General features: G+C 38.0%; 1 protein-coding gene across 3 annotated transcripts in view; it reads left to right on the top strand.

The window, feature by feature from the left end:
• SLC4A4 (solute carrier family 4 member 4) overlaps positions 1–25973 on the top strand; it is a 347003-nt gene that overhangs the window by 309443 nt on the left and 11587 nt on the right. For all 3 annotated transcript variants that reach the window (XM_057546346.1, XM_057546345.1, XM_007193578.3), the window contains exons 18-21: positions 136–297; positions 14454–14632; positions 15905–15977; positions 23398–23466. In XM_057546346.1, coding sequence (XP_057402329.1) covers positions 136–297; positions 14454–14632; positions 15905–15977; positions 23398–23466 — 483 coding nt within the window. The remainder of the gene's footprint in view (positions 1–135; positions 298–14453; positions 14633–15904; positions 15978–23397; positions 23467–25973) is intronic.

The following is a 25973-nucleotide window of genomic DNA, read 5'->3' as shown; positions in this document are numbered from 1 at the left end:
CAAGCTATCAGTAAAACTGTTTCTATTTTTTAATATGTTGGCTCTCCAAATATAAAAGTGTGTCTCCCCCACTGATTTTTCACCAAGTAGTATGTATTAATATTGTTTTAAAAAATGTTTTCTCTCTACTTAAAGCCAACAAGTCTAAACCGAGGTTGGTTTGTTCCACCATTTGGAGGAAACCCCTGGTGGGTGTACCTTGCAGCTGCTATACCTGCTTTGTTGGTCACCATTCTCATTTTCATGGACCAGCAAATCACAGCTGTGATTGTAAACAGGAAAGAACATAAACTCAAGGTAAATCTTCATAATAATGGTTATCACTGCCTTCTACTTTCTTTTTTGGTGCTTGAAAATATTAAATGCTTCAAAAGCAAGATAGTTTTATGGGAATTATAGCTCATGTTCTTTAAGACGTCGCGGAGTCATAGATCACCCTGTGTGGACACATCTCCTCAATGTAATACTTTTGGAAGACCTCATTTAAACCTGAAAAAGTTGTTTCAAATCATATTTTCTTCACCATCTGAGAGGGCAGTATAAACTGTTTACCACTCAGCCACTGTTATCCTTCATCTGATTTTAATATGGTAACTGTCCTTAATGAAGACAAAGACAAATGCTTTCTCTGAAACTATTGAGATAAACTACTGAGATAAAAATATGAGTTTTCTTCTTTAGCCTGTTGACTTGGTGAGTTATATTAATAGATTTTATACTGTTGAACCAACCTTGAAACCTGGCAGATATATAGTTTCTTTCTTACACACAATTGAACTTGGTTTGTTAATATATATATATTATAATATGTAATATAATATATATTGCTTATATATGTATATGTACATATATATGTGTATATATGTATATATATGTGTGTGTGTATGTATAGGATTTTTGCATCTCTGTTTAAGAGTGACATTGGCCTGCATTTTTCCTTTCTTATACTGTCCCTGTCTGGTTTTGGTATCGGAAATATACTATCCTTATAAGATGAGCTGGAGAGTATTTCTGCTTCCATTCCACTCCCATCCCATTCTCTGAAATAGAATATAATAGTCTCTTTATTATGTATAACATGTCAATTATCTTTTCTTTGAATAATCAGACAAGTTGTTAAACTATCTGGGCCAGGTGGTTTCTGTATGGAACTGTAAAACTGGTGATCAAAATGTTTTAATGGCTACGAGACATTCATAATTTCTATTTTTCAATTTTAGTAACTTATACTTTTCTAGATTTTCCCTTTTTTCTTCTATTTTAAAATTTATTGACATGTTGTTTATAATATCATCATTTGTCATTTTTGTAATCTGAATCTGTTATTTTTCCCTTTAAAATCTTAATATTATTGATTTGTACTTCTTATTTTTCTTGATCAATCTATCCTGAGGTTTGTTAATTTTATTAGTCTTCTTCCAAAGAAGCAATTTTTTACTATATTGATTTTCTATACTATGTTTTTTGCTAATATTTGCTTTGTTTTAAAGCCATGTTATTAAGTACATCTACATTTATAGTTTATCTTTTTAGTGAATTGAATTTTTATGTGACTCTCTTTGTTTCTAGTAATGCTTTTTGCCTTAAAGATTAATTTATTTTGTATTAATAAATCTGTGGTACCTTATGTGTATTCATTCTGTTATTTTCAATATACCTTGTATCTTGTGTCTGTTTGTAGATAAACCATGGTTGGACTTTTAAAAAAATCCAGTTTTACAATCTTTACTTTTAAATGCAGTATTTAATCCATTAAAATTGATGGTGATGAGTGATAGATTCTGATTCATCTTTAGCACATTTTTGCTTTCTGTTTGTATAACTTTATGTTCTTTCTTTTTTATTCTCCTTTTTTGTCCTCTTTTAGGTTGGTACAGTTTTGTTTTTCTTATTTTCTGCTTTCTACATTTTTTTCTGTTAGGGTGGAAGTTACATACTTTACCTTTTAGTGATTATGTTGCATATTTTAATATGCATTTTTAAGTTCCAAAGTTAGTCAGTAGTTTTACCCTTCTCCGGAGTAATGCTAAGAGCTAAGGAATGCTTTAAGTTTGATATTCCTTCCCATATCATATTCTGTTAACACCCAGAGTTTATTGCTACCTGAATTTTAAAATCCAATTAATTAGACATGGTCAATACTTTTAGAATTACAAACAAGTTTTCTTTTTTTTTTTGTACTTTAGACCTTCCTTTTTGGAATATTTTTCATTAGACTGAATTATTTCCCTTAAACAGTACTAGTTTACCAGACTTTTGAAATTTTCTCCTGTGAGCGTCTTTGGGAGGTAAACTCTCTCATTTATGTTTGCCTGAAAATGTTTTTCTCACCCTCATTCTTGAAAGGTAGTTTCTCTGGATGTATAATTTAGGTTGAAAGCTATTTTTTTCCAGCATTTAGAATCAATTTTCAATTATTTTTGACTTCCATAAAAGTGAACTGTCAGTGTAATTCTCATTGCTTTGTAAGTGATCATTCTTTTCTTTTGGATGCTGTAGCATTTTCTTTTTGTCTTTATTTTGGAGTTTTATTATAACTTGTGTAAGCACAGATTTCTTTTTATTATTATTGGATTACTGGGCTTCCTGAATCTTCCTGTCTTTTATCAATTATGGAATTTTGTAATTCTTTGACTCTTTCAATCTCTAATACATTCTTCTGGAATTACAAGTAGAATTTTATTGTACATCCCCATCTTGTGCCCCAATTCTACTAAACTGGTTTGTTTTGTTTTCACATTTACTATCTTTCAGTATCTGTGCTATATTTTGGATAATTTCTTCAGATCTTTCTACTAATTCTTTCTTCTGTTGGTTCTGTTCTACTACCAAACCACTCCACTGAATTTTTCCTTTCAAGAATTATAAATTTTTTTATATTTGGAAGTTCCATTTTGTTCTTTTCCAAATCTTCTGGTTCAGTTTTGATAGTCCCCTTCTTTATTATTCTTGCATATACTCTTTCTTATATATATATTTGCTGTCTTTGTGGGTTTGATTCTGAACTTTGTTTTCTCAGCTCTTACCTGTAGTGTCTTTCTTCCTCACGTATTTAGTGCTTTTCTTTAAAAATAAAAAAAAATTTTTAAAAAGTGAGCTAATAATCTTCCTATGAAATGCTTCAGAGCCTTCCAGAGATTTTATTTTCTTCTGAGAGATATAGGAGAGTCCAGCCAACCTGGGAACACGTTTTTAAAATTTATTCCCATGAAAAAATCTTTTATTATGGAAAAGTTATAAACATACACAAGAGAAGACAGAATAGTATAACTCAGTATTTATCGCCCAACTCTAACAATTAACAACTCCTGTCCAATCTTGTATCATTTAAATCTCCATGATCTTATCCCCTTCCTATAATACTTTGAAGTAAGTGTAGACAGCATTCCATATTATCCATAAATTTGGACTATGTATTTCTAAAGATAAGATCTCTTTTGAAAAGCATGACCACAATACCATTATCAGTCTAAAAAAAGTTAACAAAATTCCTTAGTGTCATCAAAAATCCAGTCAATATTTAAATTTGCAAATGTGTCATACATATATTAAACTTTCAAAACACAATTTATTTGTTTAAATCAGGATCCAAATAAAGTTCAAACATTATCTTAAGTCTTTCATAAACTTTTATTTATTTATTTATTTATTTACTTTAAAATTTTATTTATTTATCTTTGGCTGCATTGGGTCTCTGTTGCTGCGCACAGGCTTTCTCTAGTTGCGGCGAGCTGGGGCTACTCTTCATTGCGGCGCACGGGCTTCTCGTTGCGGTGGCTTCTTTTGTTACGGAGCACGGGCTCTAGGCGCATGGGCTTCAGTAGTTGTGGCTCATGGGCTCTAGAGTGCAGGCTCAGTAGTTGTGGCACATGGGCTTATTTGCTCTGTGGCATGTGGGATCTTCCCGGCCCTGGGATCGAACCTGAGTCCCCTACACTGGCAGGCAGATTCTTAGCCACTGTGCCACCAGGGAAGCCCCTAAGTCTTTCATAAACTTTCAGTCCATAGATTCTCCCCTCCATCAATCTGTTTGTTTCCCCTTGTAATTTATTTGTTGAAGATAACCAGGTTGTTTGTTTTTCTGTTTACCTTTTGCTGTATAACAATCTTCCTGAAAACTTAACAACTTAAAACAACAATTTATTATTATTTCTCATGTTTCTTTGGGTTGACAGGGTTCAGATGGATACTTCTTGCTTGAGGTCTCTCCTGCAGTTGCAGTTAGATAGTGGCCAGGGCTGATGTCATCTGAAGGGTTGACCGGGCTGATTGTCCAAGGTGGTTTCTTCACTCACTCACTTGTCTCACATACCTTGATATTCTTTGGTGTGTCTGCCTGCCTCTCTCTCTCTCTCTCTCTTCCCCCCTCCCTTTCCCCCTCCCTCTCCCTTTCCCCCTCCCTCTCCCCCCTCCCCCTCTCACTACATGGCATCTCATCCTCCAGGGTCTTTCCATGTGGTGCAGGCTTCTCACAGCATGGCAGTGGGTTATTTGCACTTACTACATGGCAGCTGACTTCCAAGAATTAAGAAGTGAAAAATTAGGCCATATCATGGTTACACCTGCAACTGGTACAGCTTTACTTCGTTACTTTGCCAGAGTCAGCTGGTCAAAATAGTCATAGGACCATCCTCCATTCAGGGAGATGAGGAAGGACTCCACTGTTTGATGGAGGAGTAGCAAGTTTACATTGTAGGAAAATATGTGGGACAGGAGATATTTTCCCAGCCATTTTTGGAAAGTAAAATCTGCCACATCTGTACTGAAGAATTTGCAGTAGTCTTGACTGCTTCCCTAGAAGCTTGATGAAATATAGTTTCGATATTTTTTGTCTATATCTATGCAGTTTTTGAGAGTGTGGTGGCAAGACATTCATAGAAGGCTAGGACTACTTCACACTACATTTTTAGCTTAAGGTTTTTCAGACTGCAGAGGTAATGTGAAGTCTAGCCCCAAACTCAGTTGTAGGTTTATGGTTAGGAATATCTTTGGAGAATCTTTTTTGTTGTTGTTGTTGTTGTTGTTTTAAAGATTGATTGATTGATTGATTGATTGATTGCTATGTTGGGTCTTCGTTTCTGTGCTAGGGCTTTCTCTAGTTGCGGCAAGTGGGGGCCACTCTTCATCGCGGTGCATGGGCCTCTCACTATTGTGGCCTCTCTTGTTGCGGAGCACAGGCTCCAAACGCGCAGGCTCAGTAGTTGTGGCTCACGGGCCTAGTTGCTCCGCGGCATGTGGGATCCTCCCAGACAGGGCTCGAACCCGTGTCCCCTGCATTAGCAGGCAGATTCTCAACCACTGCGCCACCAGGGAAGCCGTTTTTTGTTTTTTTAATGGCATTACATCTAGTGGCAAGGCCAAGAGAGGCATGTATCCCCACTGTCTCTCTCTGTAGGGTGTTTTTTCCCCCTAGTTTACCAAATGGGTATGCTGTGTTTAGAGTATCCTAGTTTTATTTCAGGGGGTGTCTCCCATCTATGCCCTTTCCCCCATATCCCTAGGATTGGTGTCCTGTCCCTAGAGTTCAGATGGTCATTCTACCCCATGCCTTACCCCGCCAAAGACTGGCATAGTCTTGCAGGGCAGGCCCAGGCCTCAAGGGTTTACTGACATTGTAGATTTACTCTTTCTTGTTGCCATTATTTTTTGTTTCCAGTTATTTCTCTTACTTTCTGGCAGATAAACCGTGATTTCTGTGAGATATTTTCTGTATTTTGTTGAGCATTTTTAGATGTTCTATACTGGGAGGAATTCAGTGTTGATTTACTTTTGAAAGGCTGGAAATAGATGTTGACTAATATATTTTATTCTGAAAAACTTTGGAAACATATTCTTACTTTTGATATATAGTTAGTCAGATTTGCTATGTGTCCCTGAAGGCAAATGCCTATTCTTTTTGCTCATTAAGTTTTCTTACTAATAAAATTCAGAATTTCGAATTTAGCAAATTTGGGGTTGATACAATATTGAAATTTTATTCTACTCCCTATAGAAAACATTAGAAAATCAAGGCATATTAGGATTTACCTCTTAAAATAGGAGTTGAATATATAAAAAATGTTTTCATCACTTTTAGAATTGCTTATTTGAAATCATTCCTTTGAATGACAGTAGTTATAGAATAAGTGCCAGTGTTTTGACACAAATCTAAAGATACCAGTGGGGATATCATCATGAATCAAGGGCTTTTCACACTGGATATTGTTTTGTTCAAATTTCGTTAGGAAAAGAGGCTGTGGAATGTGAAAATTGGAGATTCTGTCTAAAATTATTAAGGGCCCTGACTGCTATGAAATTGATTCAAAAGAGAAACCTGACACAGTGAGAGAGATGGAGGCATTGTGATACTAAAAGCAGCATGTTTTTGGGTGGCATTGGCTTTGGCTCTGTGTCAGATGGCCCTGGCTGGCTGATTGCTCTGTTTGGGATGGGATCCACCTTTCCACTCTGCTGAGCAGCTCTATACTGATGAGGAACGCCAAGGCACTTGGCTTTTTTTGTCCATCATTTTGGTTGGTTATGTCCCACATTATCCCTGCAGAGCACTCAAAAGCAAACCTGGTTCAGCAAGGTCATGACTTCTCCAAGGTCTTTCCCTGAGTCATTGCAGAGGCAGGAAGAGAGTATGAGCTTCAGGCTTCAAAGCAAGGGATACTTCTCACAAGGGAAGTGAGTTTAAGTGTTAAAGATAGGGTGCAGGAGGGAAAAACTGCTTGGAATCGGTATCCAGAAATAGATATTAGGTCGTTGTAGCAATAAATTTTCTCTGATAAACTCTATGGTAGAACACTTAATTTGAGTGTGTTTTCTTGGATAACTCCAAAATGTGCCCTGTTTTAATTTTTCCTTTCCATTTCTGCTATGATACCTTAGATTCAGTCCTTTTATCTCATGTCTAGACTGTTGTAATGGTTTAACCATGAGTTATCAATAATAAGCAGTCTCCCTTGCTTCATTCCAAAAGCTGGAATATTTTTTAAAGCATTTTTTTTTTTTATATGTCAGTCCTGTAGTTCTTAAACTTTTATACCTTGGCCCTCTAAACCTTCTTCCCTTGAAGAATGTCCATTTGCCCTAGCTTGGAATTTAAGTCTCTTTGTGATATGATCTCACCCAAAATTTAAAATGATTCTTTCCACATGCTATACAATGCCCCAGTCAAATGAACTGTTGTTTTTTCTTCACCTCGCAGTTTCTTCTGCTGGTTATTCCAACTCTCCTCTCCACTCCTCAATGATTACCACCTATCAGAATCATCCCCATCCTTTAAGATCCTCCAAATATAAAAACTTGTCAGCGTAGCCTTCACTTATAATGTAATTTCTATTGCTGTTGTTTTTGCTTTTACTTACTGTATTACTCTGTGGCATTGGTCACATAATGTCTTGCACAGTAGTTTTTTTGTGTAATTACCTTATCTTCTTTTCTGAGCCAAACGTTTTCAAGGCAAGGACCATGTTTTAGTCCTCTTTCCAGCTCTCGTGTGGCCCATCACAATGATTTCCATAAGGTAGACTTAGTAAATACATCTTGAAGAATTTTGTTATCTGTGGCCATATGGTTCTCAGAGCTGTTGCACCGTATGAGGTGGGTGATAACCGAAGAACCTGCCCGCCCATCTCCAGTTCTCATAGTGAGTGCTTATATTAGTCAAAACCCTGTTTAGATGGCATCGCTGCGGGAAGATTTTGTGGGTTCACACTAGACGTAGTTAAACACTCTGTACTCTTGGGTGTCTTTTTCAAACCTCTTTGAATCTCTTTTTAAAATACATTATAATTTGTGTACAAATCTGTGTCCCCTCCCTTGGTGGGAGAAACTGTGTCATGGTTCTCAGTGTCCCCGTAAACCAGCTTGTTCTCTGAATCATGGGGGCTCCTAGCACGAATGTTTATTCTGTGTCTGTGCGTGTGTGTGTGTGTGTGTACTGCTCCTGACTCCTTTGTTATCATCTATTTATCAGATGTAAACTGTGAGGCTAACCTTTGTCTCTCATAGATTTTGATTTCTGTGGATTTATTCCTGAATGACCTTTGTTCTATATTAACAAATCATATACAATATCAAAAGGAAGTAAAGTTTCAGTTCCTATCCTTGTACTTAAAATAATCTCCAGTTTCAGAAAGTAGGACATTTTTGGGTTTATATCCATGAAGACAAGGACTTTTATAAACTTTAAAGGACATACTTAACCTTTTGAGTGCTTACTAAATCCTTGCTCTGTATGGAACGCTTGTGTTAGATGTTGAAGATAAAAATTGTTCTAAGGTATGGTCTCTGCCCTGAAGGAGTTTAGTGGATTTCCCCTATTCACCACTCATATCCACCCCTAGGTTGAAAATGACCTTGCCTTCTTTGTGCCTTGTGTCTTTCACATACAATGAATTATTTGCTTCCACACCTGGCTTCAACTAATAACCTGTAAACCTCTTAAGGGCAGGTATTCTTTCTTATTGTTTTATCTAACACAAGGCCTAGCATAGGTGTTCAATGAATGTTTATTTAAAAAATAGTTTTCCAAGCAAAGATAAGAGCAGATGCAAAGGCCCTGGGTGGAAAGCTTGGTGTATTGAGGAACAGATAACAGGTCAGTGTAACTGGAGCCTTGGGGAATCAGTGATTCAAGGTAAGGTCAGTGGGAGTGGGACCAGATCACCGTAAAACAAAGGCTCTCAACTTCAGCATTATTGTCGTTTTGCATAATTCTTTGTTGGTCATGACCATCCTGTGAATTGTAGGCTCTTTAGCAGCATCTCTGGCCTCTACTTACTAGATGCTAGTCGCACCCTTTCCCGCCAAGTTGTTACAACCAAAAATGTCTCCAGACATTGCCACATGTCCCCTGGTGCGCAAAATAGTTCTGGGAGAAACACCGACGTAGAACCTTAAGGATAATTTTACACTGCTTAGGTTTTATTCTAAGTGAAACAAGAAGCCACTGAAGGATTTTGGGCAGAGAAAGCGATGAGGAGAGTGGGTTGTCAGGGACAAGAATAAAGCAGGGGCTTCTGAGGCCAGAGCGGCATCGAGAGCCGAGGGTTGCTGAGTGGTTGTGAAGGAAGCCTGGGAGTTTGAGCTGGACCTTGAAGGGACAGGATGGATTTAAACAGAGGTCGAGATGCAGAAACAGTGCCAGTTTGAAGAGTGGCACATAATGTGCAGGGCACGTTTGGGGAATGGTATCGTTTCAGGAACCCGTGAGGGCCCCCATCACAGACTTAGATGCAGGAGACTCGGCGTGGGGAGCCAGGCTCGTGGGACCTGCTCCGTCCTGCTTGGGCCGCTCATCTCCCACTGGCCTCCCCTGCTTCCTCAGCATGCCAGCCTGGGTGGATGGCATCAGAGCTGTACTTTAGACCCTCACTCTGGCAGCAGTAAGGACGGATGAGAGAGGTACTAGAGAGGAGGAGAGGGTGGAGGGAGTGGTCAGGCGGCTGCTGTGTAATCCGGGAGAGAGATGATCAGAATCTGAAGAAGGCAAGAGGCAGTAGGGAGGAGGGGTGAGGAGCAAAAGATGTCACATGGCATTTTAGAAAAAAATGCTGTTTTCTGTATTTCGTACAGTATTATTTCCATTAAAAAGGGCCAAATATTTGAATATTATTTTCATTCCATTCAAATCTAGTTATTCAGACACTTGTAGCTAAAAGAGATACCTTAGAAGTGGCTCATTTTCATACACATAGGTTTGTTTTGCAGGAACAACTTCTCTAACATAACCATTTGCGTTCTGGGGTCTTTATGGCAATAGTTGGGGCACCATGAATTTTGGAGCATAGCTTTTATCATTTTGTTCAACAAACATATCTCCAGTGTTTACTGTGTGTAGGACACCATACTAGACATTGTAAGCCTTAAGCATTGAAATTAGGCAAAATAAATTCATTGTTTTCCCTCTTTGGACTCTCAGTCCCCTTAAAATCTCTCCCATCTGTCCTTTGTGTTTCCTCACTACTGTTCCTTTAGTTTGAACTGCATCATCTCAAGCCTGGATTATGGCAGCATTTGTCATGCTTGTCATCTCTGCCTCCAGTCCTGACCTCTTCCAACACGTCTTCTACAATCCAGCAGAGCCCTCCTTCTAAACACAGATCTGATCACATCACTTGCCTGCTTAAAACCCTTCAGTTGCTTCCTATCGCTCTTATGATAGAAAGAATTCCAAAGCCTTCAACAAAACATCAAAGTTCTTAACTTCTTTAGCCCTATTTTCCACCTTTCCCATCTCCTCCTAAGCACCAACTCTATTTAATTTTCTCAAAATGGTAGCTCATATGCCTGTTATTTTCCCCTGCATCTCCATATCTTGTCTCCCAGCTGGTTATGGCTTACGTTTTAGGACTCAGCTGAGATACCACCTCCTCTGCAAACTATCCTTGACCTTGGGCTGAGTTGAGTGCCCCTCCTGGGTGCTCACCCCTGCTGTAGACCTTTAACACTGTGGTACTGAAAATGCCTATTGATTTGTCCACCTCTACTACTACTCTGTAAGCAACTTGAGGGCAAGGACTGTGTCATTAGCTATAATTTTATTTCTAGGGTCTAGCAGAGTGCCATGGAACAGATGAATTAACATGCATTCATTTATCCAGTGAACATTTATCTAGTGTCCGCTCTGTAGCGGGCACAGTGCCGTGTGCTGGAGTTTCAGTGGTGGACAGAAACGCACATGGTCCCTGTCCTCATGGAGCTTCTGGTCCCTGAGGGAGAGAGGCATCATCCCAGTAATCCTGCAAAATGTAACATTGCAAATGTGTCTGGTACCACGAAAGACAAGGGATGGTCCTTTAAGAGTCTATAAGAGACGGTTTGACCTAGTCCCGAGGTGCTGGGAGTTCCAAGGTGGTGGCACTTACGCTGAGATCTCACACAACAGTAGGATTAGCTGAGTGAGACTGGGTGGGAAGAGGAACACAGGATGGCACAGGAATCACTGTATATGAACAGGCTTTATAAGAGGCGGTAACCCGGCGGGAATGAATGACCAAAATAATCCAGTGTGGCTGCAGTGAGAGAGGGAGGGTTGAGTCTGGAGAGGGAGCTCTGCAGAGGCAAATCAGGCAGCACCTTCAGGTCAAGTTGATAATTTTCCCTTCCTTTTAAGAGCATCAAGTAGTCTCAGCGTGGTTGAGGGAAAGGAAGACTTTTTGAAGGGAGTGATGTCAAGAGGCAGAGTAATTATGTGTCTGTAATTATTGTGTCCCAGAACTTTTACTTATTCTGGCGGTTTTGCGGTTACCTTTGTATTCTACTTTCTAAAATCCTCATTCCACCTTCTTTGGTATTATGCGGCCCCTTTTTGCTAGTCACCAGGATATCTAGCTCAAACTTGTTTTACTTGAAATAGCTTAAGAAAGCATGGAGGTGGCTCGGGGTAACATGCATGACTTTGCTGCAGTCAGTCTTCTTTTGACCCGTTGATCTGGCCAGTGTGCACATCCTTAGGTTATTAACAGTTTCCTTGATGACAGGATTTGGGGATCCTGCCCATTGATTACCATGTTGGTACCTCTAATATGGTCTTGAGTGATTTAGTCTAAATAAGGCTTGAAACTATGTGGTATTTCCAGATGTTGTTCACCTCCCCACTTCCCCCTCCAAAAGGTTCACATTTCTACCGATTAACAAATAAGTTTTAATTTTTTGTGTAGCTAATGAAGAGTTTATAGTTGCCACTCAAGAATGTATACATGCTATTTGTCATTCACTTTTTAATTAATTGAGCATTGACTATGCATCATGTACTCTGCTTAGGTATTCAGGATACAGTCTAGCTCCTCATGTTACCTACAGTCTGATATCAAAGACAGATAAACACATCTACAATTTCAAAACAGTGTGATGAGTGCTGTGATAGAGGAAAATGTAAAGTGATAGACAGGGGAACATAAAGGAGGAGATCTAACCTAACTAAACTCAGGAAAAGGAAAAGCTACCAGAAAAAAAAAAAAAAAAAGAAGGCTGATCTAAGTCTTAAGGATGAGTAGGGCTGGGCCAAGGAAAGAAGGAAAAGAGAGGTTATTCCAGGGAGGGATGCTAGATGGGCAAAGACACAAAAGGCATTAGTGAGTAAGACATATTCAAGGAATTGCATATGGTTGAAAGTGGCCCGTGATAATAGGATCCAAGTAGGGCAGAGGTCAAAGCTGAGGCTGCAGATGTAAACAGAGGCCAGATCATGAATGGCCAGCACATCCACAGGCAGGAGTGAGCAAATCCTTAAGGAAGAGCCAGAATCCACCCACTTCTCGCTGTGTTCACTGGTACCACCCTGGTTCTAACCATGATGGTCTCTTGCATGGCTCATGGCAGCAGCCTCCTAACTGGTTACTGTTGTCTTCAGTCTCTTCCTAACCCAGCAGCCGTGGTGTTTAGGACATAAGCAGATCATCTCGTCCTTCCCTTTAAAACCCTGCAGTGGCTTCCGACGGTACTCAGAGTACAAGTCCAACTTCTCATAGTTCTCTTTAGTGCTTACTGCTGTTTTAGACACTGTATAGTTTACTTATTTATGTTGTTTATTGTTGTCTCTGTCAGTAGAACGTAAACTCCGTGAGCTCAGGAATTTTTGTCTGTTTTATTTGCAAATATGTCACTAACATCCAAGCCTGTGCTGGTTACGAGGTTGGCAGTCAGAATTTGTTGAAAGAATGAATGACTGAGACCCCACATGTAGCAGGATATTCACCTCATTAGTCACTACTGAACAAGTTATTTCCGTTCATCCTCACCTTGGCCCCCTTTCCGCTGCCTTAACCCACTCCCAGTTCAAACCCCTATGCTTTCAAACCATTTGTACTGCAGTGAACTGGTTTTCTGAATATGTATCCACCTATTTGTCTCTCAAGGAGATTTTCATTCTTAGCCAAACCTGGACTAAGTAAAAATTATGCTTTTCTTTCTGTGTCAGCTGTGATGAGTTCTCTGAGAACATGATTAGACCTGTGTGTGCCAGCCAGGGGTGAAATCGTGACATTTCAGTGAGAAGAGAGCAGCGTTCTGAGTAACTGTAACAGGATCTGAATGATAACAGTCACCGGGTTCCTAGTGTAAAGACCATTCTCATTTTTTAAAGCCAACCTCTCTGTTTCCTCAGATTGGTCGTGCTAAGCCTCTTGGCGCTGCTGCTTCCATGCTGTGAAAATGTACTGCTCTGTTTTCTCAGGCTCCGTAGGGGTATTAGGTATTTGATTTCTTCATAAATAGAGCAGAGAAATACAACCAGAGAATAACATTGTGGACACATTGAACAATATTTATTTAGTGAGTAAAAGAGCTAGACCTTTTGTTAGACCTTTTGTTACATTGTCTGCTCTTCCAGTCAGTAAATGTTATTGTGACTATCTGGCAATGTTTGAAATCAGCCTATTCTTATTAAGGAGGTACAATTACCTTAATTATAATGTTTCATAGGTTGTTAAACAATTATTTTCATATACTATTAAGGGTGAGAAAGGGTCTTCTATGTACTTTTTTGTCTTTATTTTTTTAATTGAAGTGTAGTTGGTTTACAATGTTGTGTTAGTTTCAGGTGTACAGCAGAGTGATTCAGTTTTTTATAATTTATATGTATTTTTTATATATACTTGTATATGTATTCTTATTTATATATATATATAAATCTATTCTTTTTCAGATTCTTTTCCATTATAGGTTATTATAAGACATTGAATATAGTTCCCTGTGCTATACAATAGGCCCTTGTTGGTTCTCTATTTTATATGTAGTAGCATGTATATGTTAATCCCAAACTCCTAATTCCCCACCCCCCTTTGCCCTTTGGTAACCATAAATTTGTTTTCTATATCTGTGAGTCCATTTCTGTTTTGTAAATGAGTTCATTGGTATCATTTTTTTAGATTTCACATGTAGGTGTTAAGGTTGCTTTTCTTAAGGTTGCTTTCACATCATTAGTCTACATGTGCTGAATACTGTCTGGGTGAACAGCATATTGCTAGTCAAGCAGAGAAGGCATCATGCCTGTTTTTAAGGTACCTATCCTGTTTATGTTAAAAACAACCAGTATTACTATTGCTACTGTCACCACTTATTGAGCTTCTACTCTGTAACTATCACTGCCATTTAAGTTCCTACAAGGTGATTTGCCTCAATTACTTCATTGAAGGATGTCAGTAACTCTTCAAGGTAGTCCTATATCTCCACTGTTCCAATTATGTAATTGGATGCAGAGACGATAATTAACAATAAGCAAATAATAAACTGTGACTTAAATCAAGCTAGAGGAGGTGTGTCGTGTGGCAGCTTTGCGTTGAATTGTTAGGGGGATAGTATGAGGAAGATAAAGTCTCATTCAAGGACCTCATCTTCTGGTAGGTATGTGTATCAAGCAAAGCGAATTGGTTTCTTTGGGTAACCTTAACTCCCATCTGGAAGTATGACTAGATAGCAGTATGAGTGCTTTCTTCACATGGTTTTGTGACCTCTTGCTACAGAAAGGAGCTGGATATCACCTGGATCTCTTTTGGGTGGCCATCCTCATGGTGGTGTGCTCCTTCATGGCCCTTCCGTGGTACGTGGCTGCTACTGTCATCTCCATTGCTCACATCGACAGTTTGAAGATGGAGACAGAGACTTCTGCACCTGGAGAACAACCAAAATTCCTAGGAGTGAGGTGTGTTACGTCAGAGAAAAATGACTCCATAGAACATACTATGCTCACATCTGTGTGTCAGTCAGAAGGAAACGGACAAATGTGGAGGAGAAAGGGCTGGTGATGAATAACTTATTCCTGTACTTGATGTTCTAGAAAGGACTAAATTTTCATGTGAAAGAGTCTTCCATAATTTCTGGAGTTCACTTTTTATCTTATATACATTCCCTTTGATTAACAGCAGACTAAATTACGCAGAGTAAAAACGCAGACAGGTCATTCATTTTCTTCAACATGCAGGTCATTTTAGTGCTGTGGTACATACTCTATCACAATCATATATATATAGCCAGACCCTTTAATTTTTCAGCTCTATTGAGACTCCCTAAAACTCTTGAGTCTGCTTAAGATTCTCAAGATGCTATGAAAGGAGGGAATTCCCTGGCAGTTCAGTGGTTACGACTCGGCCTTTTCACTACCAGGGCCCCGGGTTCGACCCCCGGTCAGGGAACTAAGATCCGCAAGCCGAGCGGCCAAAAAAAGATTCGGTGAAAGGAGAGGAATTCTTATTTTCCAGTTCATTTTCTGTCCCGTAAGCACTGAGAAACCTTGACCTCCAGCAGTTAAATCTGGGTAGCCATGAAGAGCTCTTATGAGACCTTTATACTTTATTGCGTATTTTGCAGCGGACTCTGCCCCTAAGAGCTTGGGTGAATAGCTCACATGACAGAGCCATCGTTTCCCATGCCACAACAGTGGGTGATTTTTCTTGGGGGGAGGGGGTGTTGTATGGGAATCGTATTTGTTAAAAAAGTGCTTTTGTTGTTGTAGATTTGGAAATGAGACTGATGGGATTTATTGCACTTAGGAAATTTCCCTGAGCTGTTTGTTAATTAGAATGTGGGACGATGTAATAACTGTCTCCTATGAAGGAAGGTGTAATTACACAACAGTACAAGTTGTTTAAAAAATAAGGGCTTCAAGTAGGCCAGTAATTGATGGACCCAGAGCAAGTGATTTTTCTCTCCTGATTCTAAAAGGACAAAGGATTTAGCAGAATCACTTTTTTCTTGATGAATTCAAATCACATACTGCAATAGTTTTAAGAGAATTTTATAGTTCTGTTAAGCTTATATGCTGTCCTTGAGGTATTAATTACATATGATATCCGCACCTTTGCTGTCTTACCCAAACAGTGATTCCATCAATGTATAGTATTTTCTGAAGGTGAAAAGGCAAAAGCATGTTTATGAAAACAAAAGGTAGATTGGTAATCTTTTGATTTGGTTTCAGGGAACAAAGAGTCACTGGAACCCTTGTGTTTATTCTGACTGGTCTGTCAGTCTTTATGGCTCCCATCTTGAAGGTAAATATGTGAAATACTCACTTCTTCCTCCTTCTCAGAACACTGACAGATAATTGGATATGTGAAGAGTAGAATTTCTTAAGAAATATCTGCAAGATTGTTATCACATCCATAACACACTGAATGAAGCAGGAGTCAGGTAGAATGAAGACTTTAAAAACTTTTACCTTGATTTCCTTCTCACTCCTCTTATTATTATGATTATTATTGCAGTTATTTGGTTGAACCATATTAAATTACCACTATTCAAATTTTTTGACCTAGGCATATGGCAGTTTCATACAGTTCAATCTAGCTAACTGATCTCCACTCCCCATGACATTTTTCACTCTCCTAGTCTCCCTACATCCTTTCTTCCCATCACTTCCCATTTACTTGTCCCTAAATCCTGCCCTCCCTTCCCACATTAGACTCCTGGATAACATGAATGACTCACGATGATCATTTTGTAATTGTTTTCTTATTATTAATTATTGCTGACTGTGTTTCTGTATTCTTTGAATCAGAAGGCCTAATATCCACAAAGAAAGAATGGAATAAAATTACTGATTTATAACTAGAAAACTTTAGAAATGAACTTTTGAAGAAGGAAAATGATAGATTATTTAGAAAGTTAGGAGTCAATATATAGGTTTGATTGATGGGGTGAATGTTTAATAGATAAATATAAACTATATATGAAAGCATATTTAGAAGTAGAGATAGTACTTAAAAAGATTAATATATATCTGTCATTGAAGCTTCCAGTTTTCTTTTGTGACACAAATATTTTATTCTTTTTTATTACATAACAAAACTAGCGAATTATTGCTAATATTTATCTTATGCTTTGCATCACAGTACAAATCATGAATATCACCTATAGACCTAATAGCTATCAACAATCCCACTGTTAGCAATATCCTTCCAAATTTTTCTCTAAAAATTTTTGTGTATCTTTAAACAATTTTAATTTTTCAAAAGGTTTTTTGAATGCTTATTTAATTACACAAGTAATAGAGCAGTACATTCTTAGAAAGAATTCAAAGAATACAGAAGTACAGTGAAAGGCAAAAGCTCTCCATTTCTTTCCCATTAACACTTTATATGTCAATTGCCAATCAGATGAATTTGTGGAAAATAGAACTGTAATTTCTTAACTTATAGCTAGGACTGACTTTGCCTTCAGAGTATTTAGATTAGTGCATACATTATGCACAAAATACTTTGTAAACAGTTAAAAGATTTAAATATCTTTTGTCACTGGTTTCTACAATGTCAATTAGCTGGTTTAATTTCTGACTGGAATCATGAAAGAATATGTATCTCATGTAATATGTGGAGAAGTAAAACTAAAAGTAATTGCAAGGAGTTCATTTCTGGTTATATACAAAGGACAGAAAAAAGGACAGATCTTATGTTATTAAAAAGGACAGATCTTATGTTCTGTGAGGACAGAGGGAACTCTGTTGTCAGTTTTGCTAGTGCAGAGCGAATTGTGGGGAGGTTTGAGTTGTTGTGAGTTTCACAGCATCAAATCCACTGCCAAAATGCTCTGTGTTCCTCTATTGCCCCGTAGACGCCAGCACATCAGCTGGTGGAAAAGTCTAATGACAGCTTTTTACCGCATAGGCAATGGGACCTCATCCGGACAGATCAACTTGTAGAGATCATTGTAGGTAATTATGACCTCACATTGTGGGAGGCTCTCCTAGGAAGGAATTCGCCCCTGGGACCCCTGAAGGTGGATTCACACGACACAACTGCCAAGTCTCTTTTATAGGGTCTCTTAGTGCTTAAGCCACTAGTAAGAGATAAATAGAAATCTTCCCATCAGTTCGTATGTACTCATCACCACCCACCCTTTCTTTAATTTTATTTTTATATTATTTCTTTTCAATAATGCAGTATAAAATCCTAACTCAGAAAAGTCAGATGTGTTTAAAAACTCTTTGTTTGTTTGTTATAGCAAATTGGCTTTAATCTTGGAGAATCTGTCAACTGAGTGATCATGCATGATTCCAAAGGGACACAGAGAACAAACAGTGTATAAACTGCTATTTTTAGGAAGAGATGCAAGGCCTCTTCCTAACTCTTTTCTCACCCAACTATGGCTGCAGAGGAGTTAAAGCTGAAAGCACTTTTGTTCTTCATTTTACAATGATTCTTTTTGCCTCTGATATGCAAAGCACCATAGTATCTATGGGAACAGATGATAATACAGAGAAAGGAAAAAGATAGATGTAAGGGATCAGTGAGTATGAGCTTGCTTTTGCTTTGACCTTCCTTAAGTACTCATGTTCTGGCTCACCCTCATTCAGGTACTAGTGTCCATAATTGTGGCTATTTCTACCTGAAAACTTTGGGTTAATGCAAAGAGTCAGTGTAAGCATCAGTGAAAAAGGCAGTTCAGCAAACATTTTTGGTAGGCCATCTTTTGCCCAAACTGTGGGAAATGAAATTGTTTAGTTAGTGTAGTTTCCAACATATTGTGGGGAACCTGGATTTAAAAACAACAAGGATAAAATAGTCTAGCATTGACTCTTGTGGTTTGTTACTTCAGCAAGTGAGGCTATTCCTTACTTCAGGAATCACATCTGAAAAGGTCAGCCAATTTCAGATCAGGTGCCCTTCTTAGCACTGAAGTTTGGTAAGTTATGTGCTTTCACTACAGAACCCTTGTTAGCTCATCTGAAAAGTCAACACAGGAAGAAGCAGATGTTGAGAGTAGTTTAACTAAAACCTAAGTTACGCCTAAGAAGAAGTCAAGATTAACAGTTAACCTCAGAATTCACTCAGAAAGTGGTGTCATGAGTTACCTTGGAGGAGGGAATCTTTTTTCCTCCACTATGTGACTATGTGTGTTTTAAAGAAACAGGTGATGATTTAGGGAATGGTTTTACTTAAAAGAGCTGCCTTTGAAAGGCAGATCGAATGAATAAAATCAAGCGAAACTTGTGACTTTTAAAAATGAGATGGCTCAACACCTTCCCTCCCAACTCCCTGCGTCCATCACAGGTTTGGTGGCCTCCAATGATGCTAGTTATTTTCTCCCATGGATTAAGCAGTGTGGGTAGTTGTTCCCCGTACCTACTTGGGCAGACTTACTTTGAACATTGATTACTTTGAAGTTGATGACCTCTGTTCTGATCTCTTTGCCGAAATCTGTCTTTTTACATAGAAGAATGTAAGGAATCATAGTGTACTAGCTTTTAAGTTCAGGAGGCTACCCCTTGACCTTGGCCAGCAACAGTGGCGCATGCCTCAAATCTCACCATTGATTCAGTACAGAACTGCTGGGAAACAGGAATAACTGGCTTCCCAGGCTGGCTAGATAGTTTAGATCTGTGTTTCTGCAGCAGAAATACTGCCTGTTAAGCTAGTGCTCTGTATGGGGAGACTGGGTAGACCAAAGAGCAGCAAAAAGATGAAAGACAGTTCCTGGAGCTTACTTTTTCCATACTTCTGGCAAGCCCAAACAAATAAAGATCAAGAAAAGTTCACTGCTACTTCTGTTCCCTTTGCTTGAATTAATTTATCTTTAACAGGAGGAGTAGCCAAAATTTATCTTTCAGATTTGTTCAGTGTTCTAAAATGTGGAGGATAGTGTTTAATTTGTATTTGACAACATTTGTTGGGCTCCTGCTGTATGCCGTACACTCTGTTCAGTAACAGAAAAACAAGGAGACATGATAATGAAGTTGCTGCTGCTGATGATATTGTTGAAGTTGATTGTAATTGAAGCTCCCATTTATTGAGCTTGGCCTTAGACTAAGGGCTCTGCACAGGTTTTTTGTATTTAGTTCTCCAATCACACCTCCAAAAAGTATACTTACTTATGATTGAATCCACTTTATAGATAATAAAAATTATGAGTAACTTGCCAGGTCACAAAGTTCTTAAATGGTAGAGCCAAGATTTGAACTCAGGCAGTTCTGACTCCAAAGCTTGATCTCATAGCCATCATGGTTTACCACCTTTGAAATAAAACAGTATTTGCCCTCTAAGAACGTATTCATTTTCATTTCTCATGAGATGATCTTCCCCAGCTTCTCTGATCTGATTTCTGATTCTCTTATGTAGTGAGAAAGATGGCATTTTTACAAACTGCTCACCATAGCTCACTCCACAGTTTCTTGTGACGAGGGACCAGATTGCAAGTCAGCAGCTTCCTTACATTGATTTTTAAGGCTTAAGGGTATTAGGGTATTATTTTAATAACATGTTCCTGAAGACAGCTGTTACAGTTGAAAAAGCAATATTGTAGAGCCTAGATAAAACCAAGCCTTCAAGTTTGACCTTGGTAGCCATCCTTCTGTCCTAAACTCCTGCCACCCAAACCCACCACAGAGGGGCCAGAGAAAGTGGGACTTGGCACTTGTAGGCTTCTTGACTTGTCACTAAAAGTTCTGATGATAATGACATCAGTGCCACATTTATCAAGCATCTATTATGAGCCAGGCACTGAACTAAATGTTTGTGCTATGTAATCTTTATCATAAGCACTATATGCGTGAGAATATTGAGGATAGGGGAAGTTGATCGTTTTCTCTGGGTTGCACAATGGGTAGTGCCAGAATTGGAACCCAGGTCTGTCTAACTTTTATGCCCACGATCTTATCAGGACCTCATTCTGCGTTTTATACACACACACCCACACACTGACTATGATTCTGTGGGGAGACCTCACTCTTATACTGAATTCTGTGCTGTGGACGCTACAGCCTCTCTTTTTTATTAAATTTACCCTTTTTACATTTTTTTTTATGAGAATACTCTAACACCATCAGAAAATCAAAGGGAGGGTTAAGTCACCAGAATTTGAAAAATTTGGTAACATAGTCTGAATATGTTAAATATTGATCTCATCTCAGTTTCACTATTCTGCCTGGTTATAGGATCAAGCACTTAATTTTTTCATTTTTCATTTTCATTAAAAGCATTGTAATATTTATTTACAGTTATGCTTTTTGGCTTTCTGGGTATGATTGATTATTTATATAATTTTTTGCATAATTTTATCGTTTGGCACTTCTTGATATGCCTATGAACCTAGTATACCCTGTGTTTTTTATGTTTTAATTTCTCCTGTCTTGCTTTATAAAAATGTCTACCTGCTATTACTATGTATATTATACTAGTTTAACTTAAAATAGGATCCTACCTTTTTAAAACACATTCTTCTTTTCCTTCCTTTGGGAAATTTCTATTGTGATGAATGATTCTATTGTGATGAATTTTTAAGGATTGACCTCCTAACATGACTCATGAACCAAATCCAGTAAAAGGTATCCTCTAACCCAGTAATCCTGTTAAATTTCATCAGAATTTCCAAACTGGAAGATTTTTATTGAGACACTACACATTCATAAAGAAAATGGTGAATTTCATAAGACATTTGTATCACTTTGAAATTGGCTAAAAATCAAATTAATAGCCTTCTTTATATGTACTATTTTCACCAAAGAATAACTTTTTAAAAACATTATCATATCTAAATCTGTTCTCCTACCCAATCCCCATTCTGAGTTAATGCTACCTTCTGCTTTTATTTTGTGGTAGGTTTGGCAAATAACCTGTCATCATCCGTTCAGAGAGAACAGACCTAGGCACCAAGGCACAAGTTGCCTTCACTCTGGCATTAGAACTACATTACAGAAAATACTTAACTAAGCTTAGGTGAGGGATGGGACTAAGGCCCAAGATCATCTATGTGATTACTTTCTTTCAAGTCAGAAAAACACTCAAATTAAAAAATAACTACTGCAGGATTTCTAACTAGTTTCCCATGAGCTCTATACTTCTTTTTTCCCCTTCCGCCTTTCATTTCTTCCCAAGAAATTAGAAATGACATGATAAGAAATCTTCATATATTAAGTAAGAATAGAAGTGGCCTTGTCTATAGAAGATGTTTTAAAAATTAAGAAATAAGTCAAAACTATGAAAGGGTCTTTTTGTTAGTTTCCTATTGTATTTTTTGGTAAATTTGTACGGAGGCATCATAGGGAATGGAAACACGCACGTTCTTAAAGGAAATAAAGGCACATGTCCCAGCGTAAGTGGCTTGAATGTAATGTGTTCACCTCTTTGTGGTGACTGTTGGTTATTACAGCCCACACGGCTTCCCTGCCACTCACACTATCCCTCCCACCACCTTCAACACTCAATCTCATCTATTTTTTTTCTGAGCTCAAGATCAAATTAACTATGTTAAAATTGTTAGTCTTTTTTAGAAGAAGCATGCAATGTTTTATATAAATAAGTATATTTATTCCATATACGTTTAACAATTTTTACAGCTAACCAATAACAATTAGAGGCAGTTGTGACCCATTTTGGAATTTACTGTTTCTCTAGTAGTAGCCAAAGGGTCTCAGATACAGAACTGTTTGAGGTGATCATAAGGAAAGGCTGATAGAAATTGTGCTTCAATTTCTTAATACATGTGATAGTTCTTTAAAAATTACTCTAAAGTTATCCTGTTTTCTGGCTACAGCAGTCTCCTTTGTGCAGATTTGGTAAGATTGGACTTAATTGATTGTGGTTTTAGTATTTGAGCTTTGAAAACTCCTGAACTTGAACTTCTTTTCAAAATCCAAGCTTGAGAACCCTTTTTTTTTATTGTTGTTCAGATAGAAGACTTCCCGGAAACAGAGTCATCCCTGATTTGCTTGGTTTCAACAGTACTAGAGACATTTCAAAGGTCTACGAATAGACGAAACTTAGGAACATCGTCTTGGAACTTCCCATTGTTAAAACACTTCACACTAGTGTACAAGACTCTTGCTAATTAATGCATGAAATGTATTAATTCCATTTTTAAAGATGTGTATTAATCCGTGTGTGTAATTAATTGCTTCCAGATGCTCCATGCTCCTTTCAAGCAGTGTTCTCATTAATTAGTCCTCTTAATATTCCTAAGAGGAAGAAAGGGGACAGTTGTTTGATGTTTACTTAATTGAAAGAGGCATTTATACACCGAGCTGATAGATCATTTGGTGAAAATTATTTAGCGAAAAGTCAACAGACTATTGGGAAAGAACTTTGGTCTCCGGAGTGGGGCAACCCTCTACCTCTCTTTTCTGCTTCACTGTCCATGCATGCATCTAGTTTACGTGGTCATTCCTTTTAAGGGGAAAGGATAACAGAGACTTTTTTTCCCATTAAAAAGTTATTTTTAAGGTCATGCATTCTAATTGTTAAAAAAATGCAAACAAGAATCAAATGAAAATTGAGTCTCCTTCACCCTCCTTTGTTGCTTTCTGGTACAAAGAGTTTAGAAGTTTATCAATGATGAGTTAAGCACACTGATCAGTGTGGTCACTGTATTATTAAGTCCTATCTTTTAGTCTCAGATTTAGCCTTTATTTAAACTATCTCTCTCTCTTACTGTTTTTATTATTATTGTTCTAAACCTTTCTCCAATTTTTTTCCATCCTAGTTTATTCCCATGCCTGTACTCTATGGCGTGTTCCTGTATATGGGGGTAGCATCTCTTAATGGTGTGCAGGTAAGTTTTCCATAGCAATCTCAGCAGAGTCATACTCTTCTAGTAGTATTAAAAACAGTCCAATAATAGATCATTGAAGAAAAGTGCTAATCCTTAACTGCTGAGTTTTTAAAATGCATTTATTTTCTACTTTCTCCACCACTGTGTTCCTGATTCGATTAACAAAGTTAGCTTGTGTTAACAAATGTTATCATACATACCCATTCTAGAAATAAGCTGTTAGAAGCTATTTGACTAGGAAAGTGAGAGGGCTATCTCTGACCTTCCTCCCTCCCTCCCTCCCTCCCTCCCTTCCTTCCTTCCTTCCTTCCTTCGATGGAAATCTAACCTTTCAGTGTGCTCGAGATACTATTTATCCATTTGCCTTTACCTTATACTAAGAACAGACTATTCTTATTTGATGTGCTTTTCGCATGGCTGAGATCATTGATCAAAAGTTTTGCACCAATACAAGAATCAAGTCAATGTGGTTAATGTGCTACCTTCGTCAAAAACTTCAGCTGTCACATCTTGGATAAAACTGGCCCTCTTTTAAAAAATCATTAGGGGAAACTTTGTAAGGGACTTTGTCTTTCAATTGAGGTTTAATTTAATTGGCACCAGGAAACTGGAAGTACTGCTGCTGCTTGCTGGCACCTTGTTAACTGTAGCCTTATTTAGCACTTAGTGATGTTTTAATGGGAAAAGACTGCATGTTCTGTGAATATCATAAGAATTTATTTAAACCCCTTCGTAATAGTCCTTGCTTTCATTTATTGAATTTAGATTAATTTGGTTTTAGAGTCAGATGGAGCTGGGCAACTGGCCAGACCCTCAAAAAGAGAAAAGGCTATTTTATTTTTCCTTGTTTAGGTCCATTGAGTAGAGTTCTTCACCATTTGGATATTTATTACAAAATACAAGGTGGTTTTTCATACATGTAACTAGAGGAATGTGAATGTGGGCTTATTTGTGCCCATGAAACTTTTGGGAAGTATAAATGTGTAAAAATATTTTTACCTGACATTTTAAATATTCTTTATTACTTTAAATGGAAAAATATGAAACAAATACGGTCCCCAAATTAATAGTTCTTATTTTTGTTTGGCCTAAATAAGTCAGTCTAGATCAGAAGTTTGATTTTATGTGTTCTAAGTGTGTAATAGGTGGTTGGAGCTTAGTACATGTTTATTAAGTTAAATAGAAGGGGAAAAAATCAGCGATTCCGTAACAATGGGGAAAAAAATCCCTTGCTGAAGGGACAGCTAGTGGATTTCTTAAATTCTGCCATGGTGTTGCCCTATCACCTTTTCTCTTTACTTTTCTCTTGACTCTTCTTCTTTTAGACCTTTTTGGCAAGATCTGAGTTAGCAAAAAATTTTGTTACTCCAGTCTTTATAAATGGGAATGCTTCTACCAGTCAAAAATAGCTCTGGGGCTTCCCTGGTGGCGCAGTGGTTGAGAATCTGCCTGCTAATGCAGGGGACACGGGTTCGAGCCCTGGTCTGGGAAGATCCCACATGCCACGGAGCACCTGGGCCCGTGAGCCACAACTACTGAGCCTGCGCGTCTGGAGCCTGTGCCCCGCAACGGGAGGGGCCGCGATAGTGAAAGGCCCGCGCACCGCGATGAAGAGCGGTCCCCGCACCGCGATGAAGAGTGGCCCCCACTTGCCGCAACTAGAGAAAGCCCTCGCACGAACCGAAGACCCAACACAGCCAAAAATAAATAAATAAATAAATAAAGTAGCTATAAAATTAAAAAAAAAAAAAATAGCTCTGGAGGAAGAAAGAAAACTCTTTAGATAGGAAATCACTTCAGAGAAGACTGTGATAGTCTATTTACTTTTACATTTTTCTCTTCCCTCCAGCAAGAAAGTAGAGATATTATTTCAGAGTTCTTATTACGTAATTATTCAATTCAACAGCTATTTAGTGAGCATCTTACATCTGAAAGTTCCTATGATAGGTACTTGAGTATCATCCTTATCATCAGCATTGATGTAAACTCAGCGGTTATTCTTTGAAGCACAGCACCTGGCACATAGGCGTTCAGTAGTCATTTTAGTACCTGTTTATACATGACAGTGTAATAGCCTCTCCTAGATCAGGTATCTAGTTGTTGACGCTGTGAAACTCACCGCAATGTTCATGTGGCTTTTCTCTGAAAAGAAATGCTAATTCATTGCTAAATGTATTAGTTAAGGTATGCCATAGATAAATAATGTGGAATTTATGAAAATACCAATGCATTCCCATTTTCAAGTCAGATAGTTCCTTTATATCCTTGAAACATTATTGGAATATATATGATACATAGCGTCTCCTCTTCTTTTCAGATAAGACAGCTGAGGCACAGTTAGATACACGAGTTTGATGTCTTCCTTCAGCATATTATTACTAGAATAGGCACAAGATCTTCTCTCCTAAGATGCAGACAATACAAGTAGAATGTAGGAGATGAGCATCTTTATTTTATATTTGGCTTTGAAACTTTATTCTTTGGTGGCCACTTAATCTCGTATAGCT

Source organism: Balaenoptera acutorostrata, chromosome 5, assembly GCF_949987535.1.
Source record: "Balaenoptera acutorostrata chromosome 5, mBalAcu1.1, whole genome shotgun sequence".
Taxonomy (NCBI): domain Eukaryota; kingdom Metazoa; phylum Chordata; class Mammalia; order Artiodactyla; family Balaenopteridae; genus Balaenoptera; species Balaenoptera acutorostrata.
The sequence above is the reverse complement of the archived record's forward strand: the minus strand, read 5'-3'. Positions and strand labels throughout refer to the sequence as shown.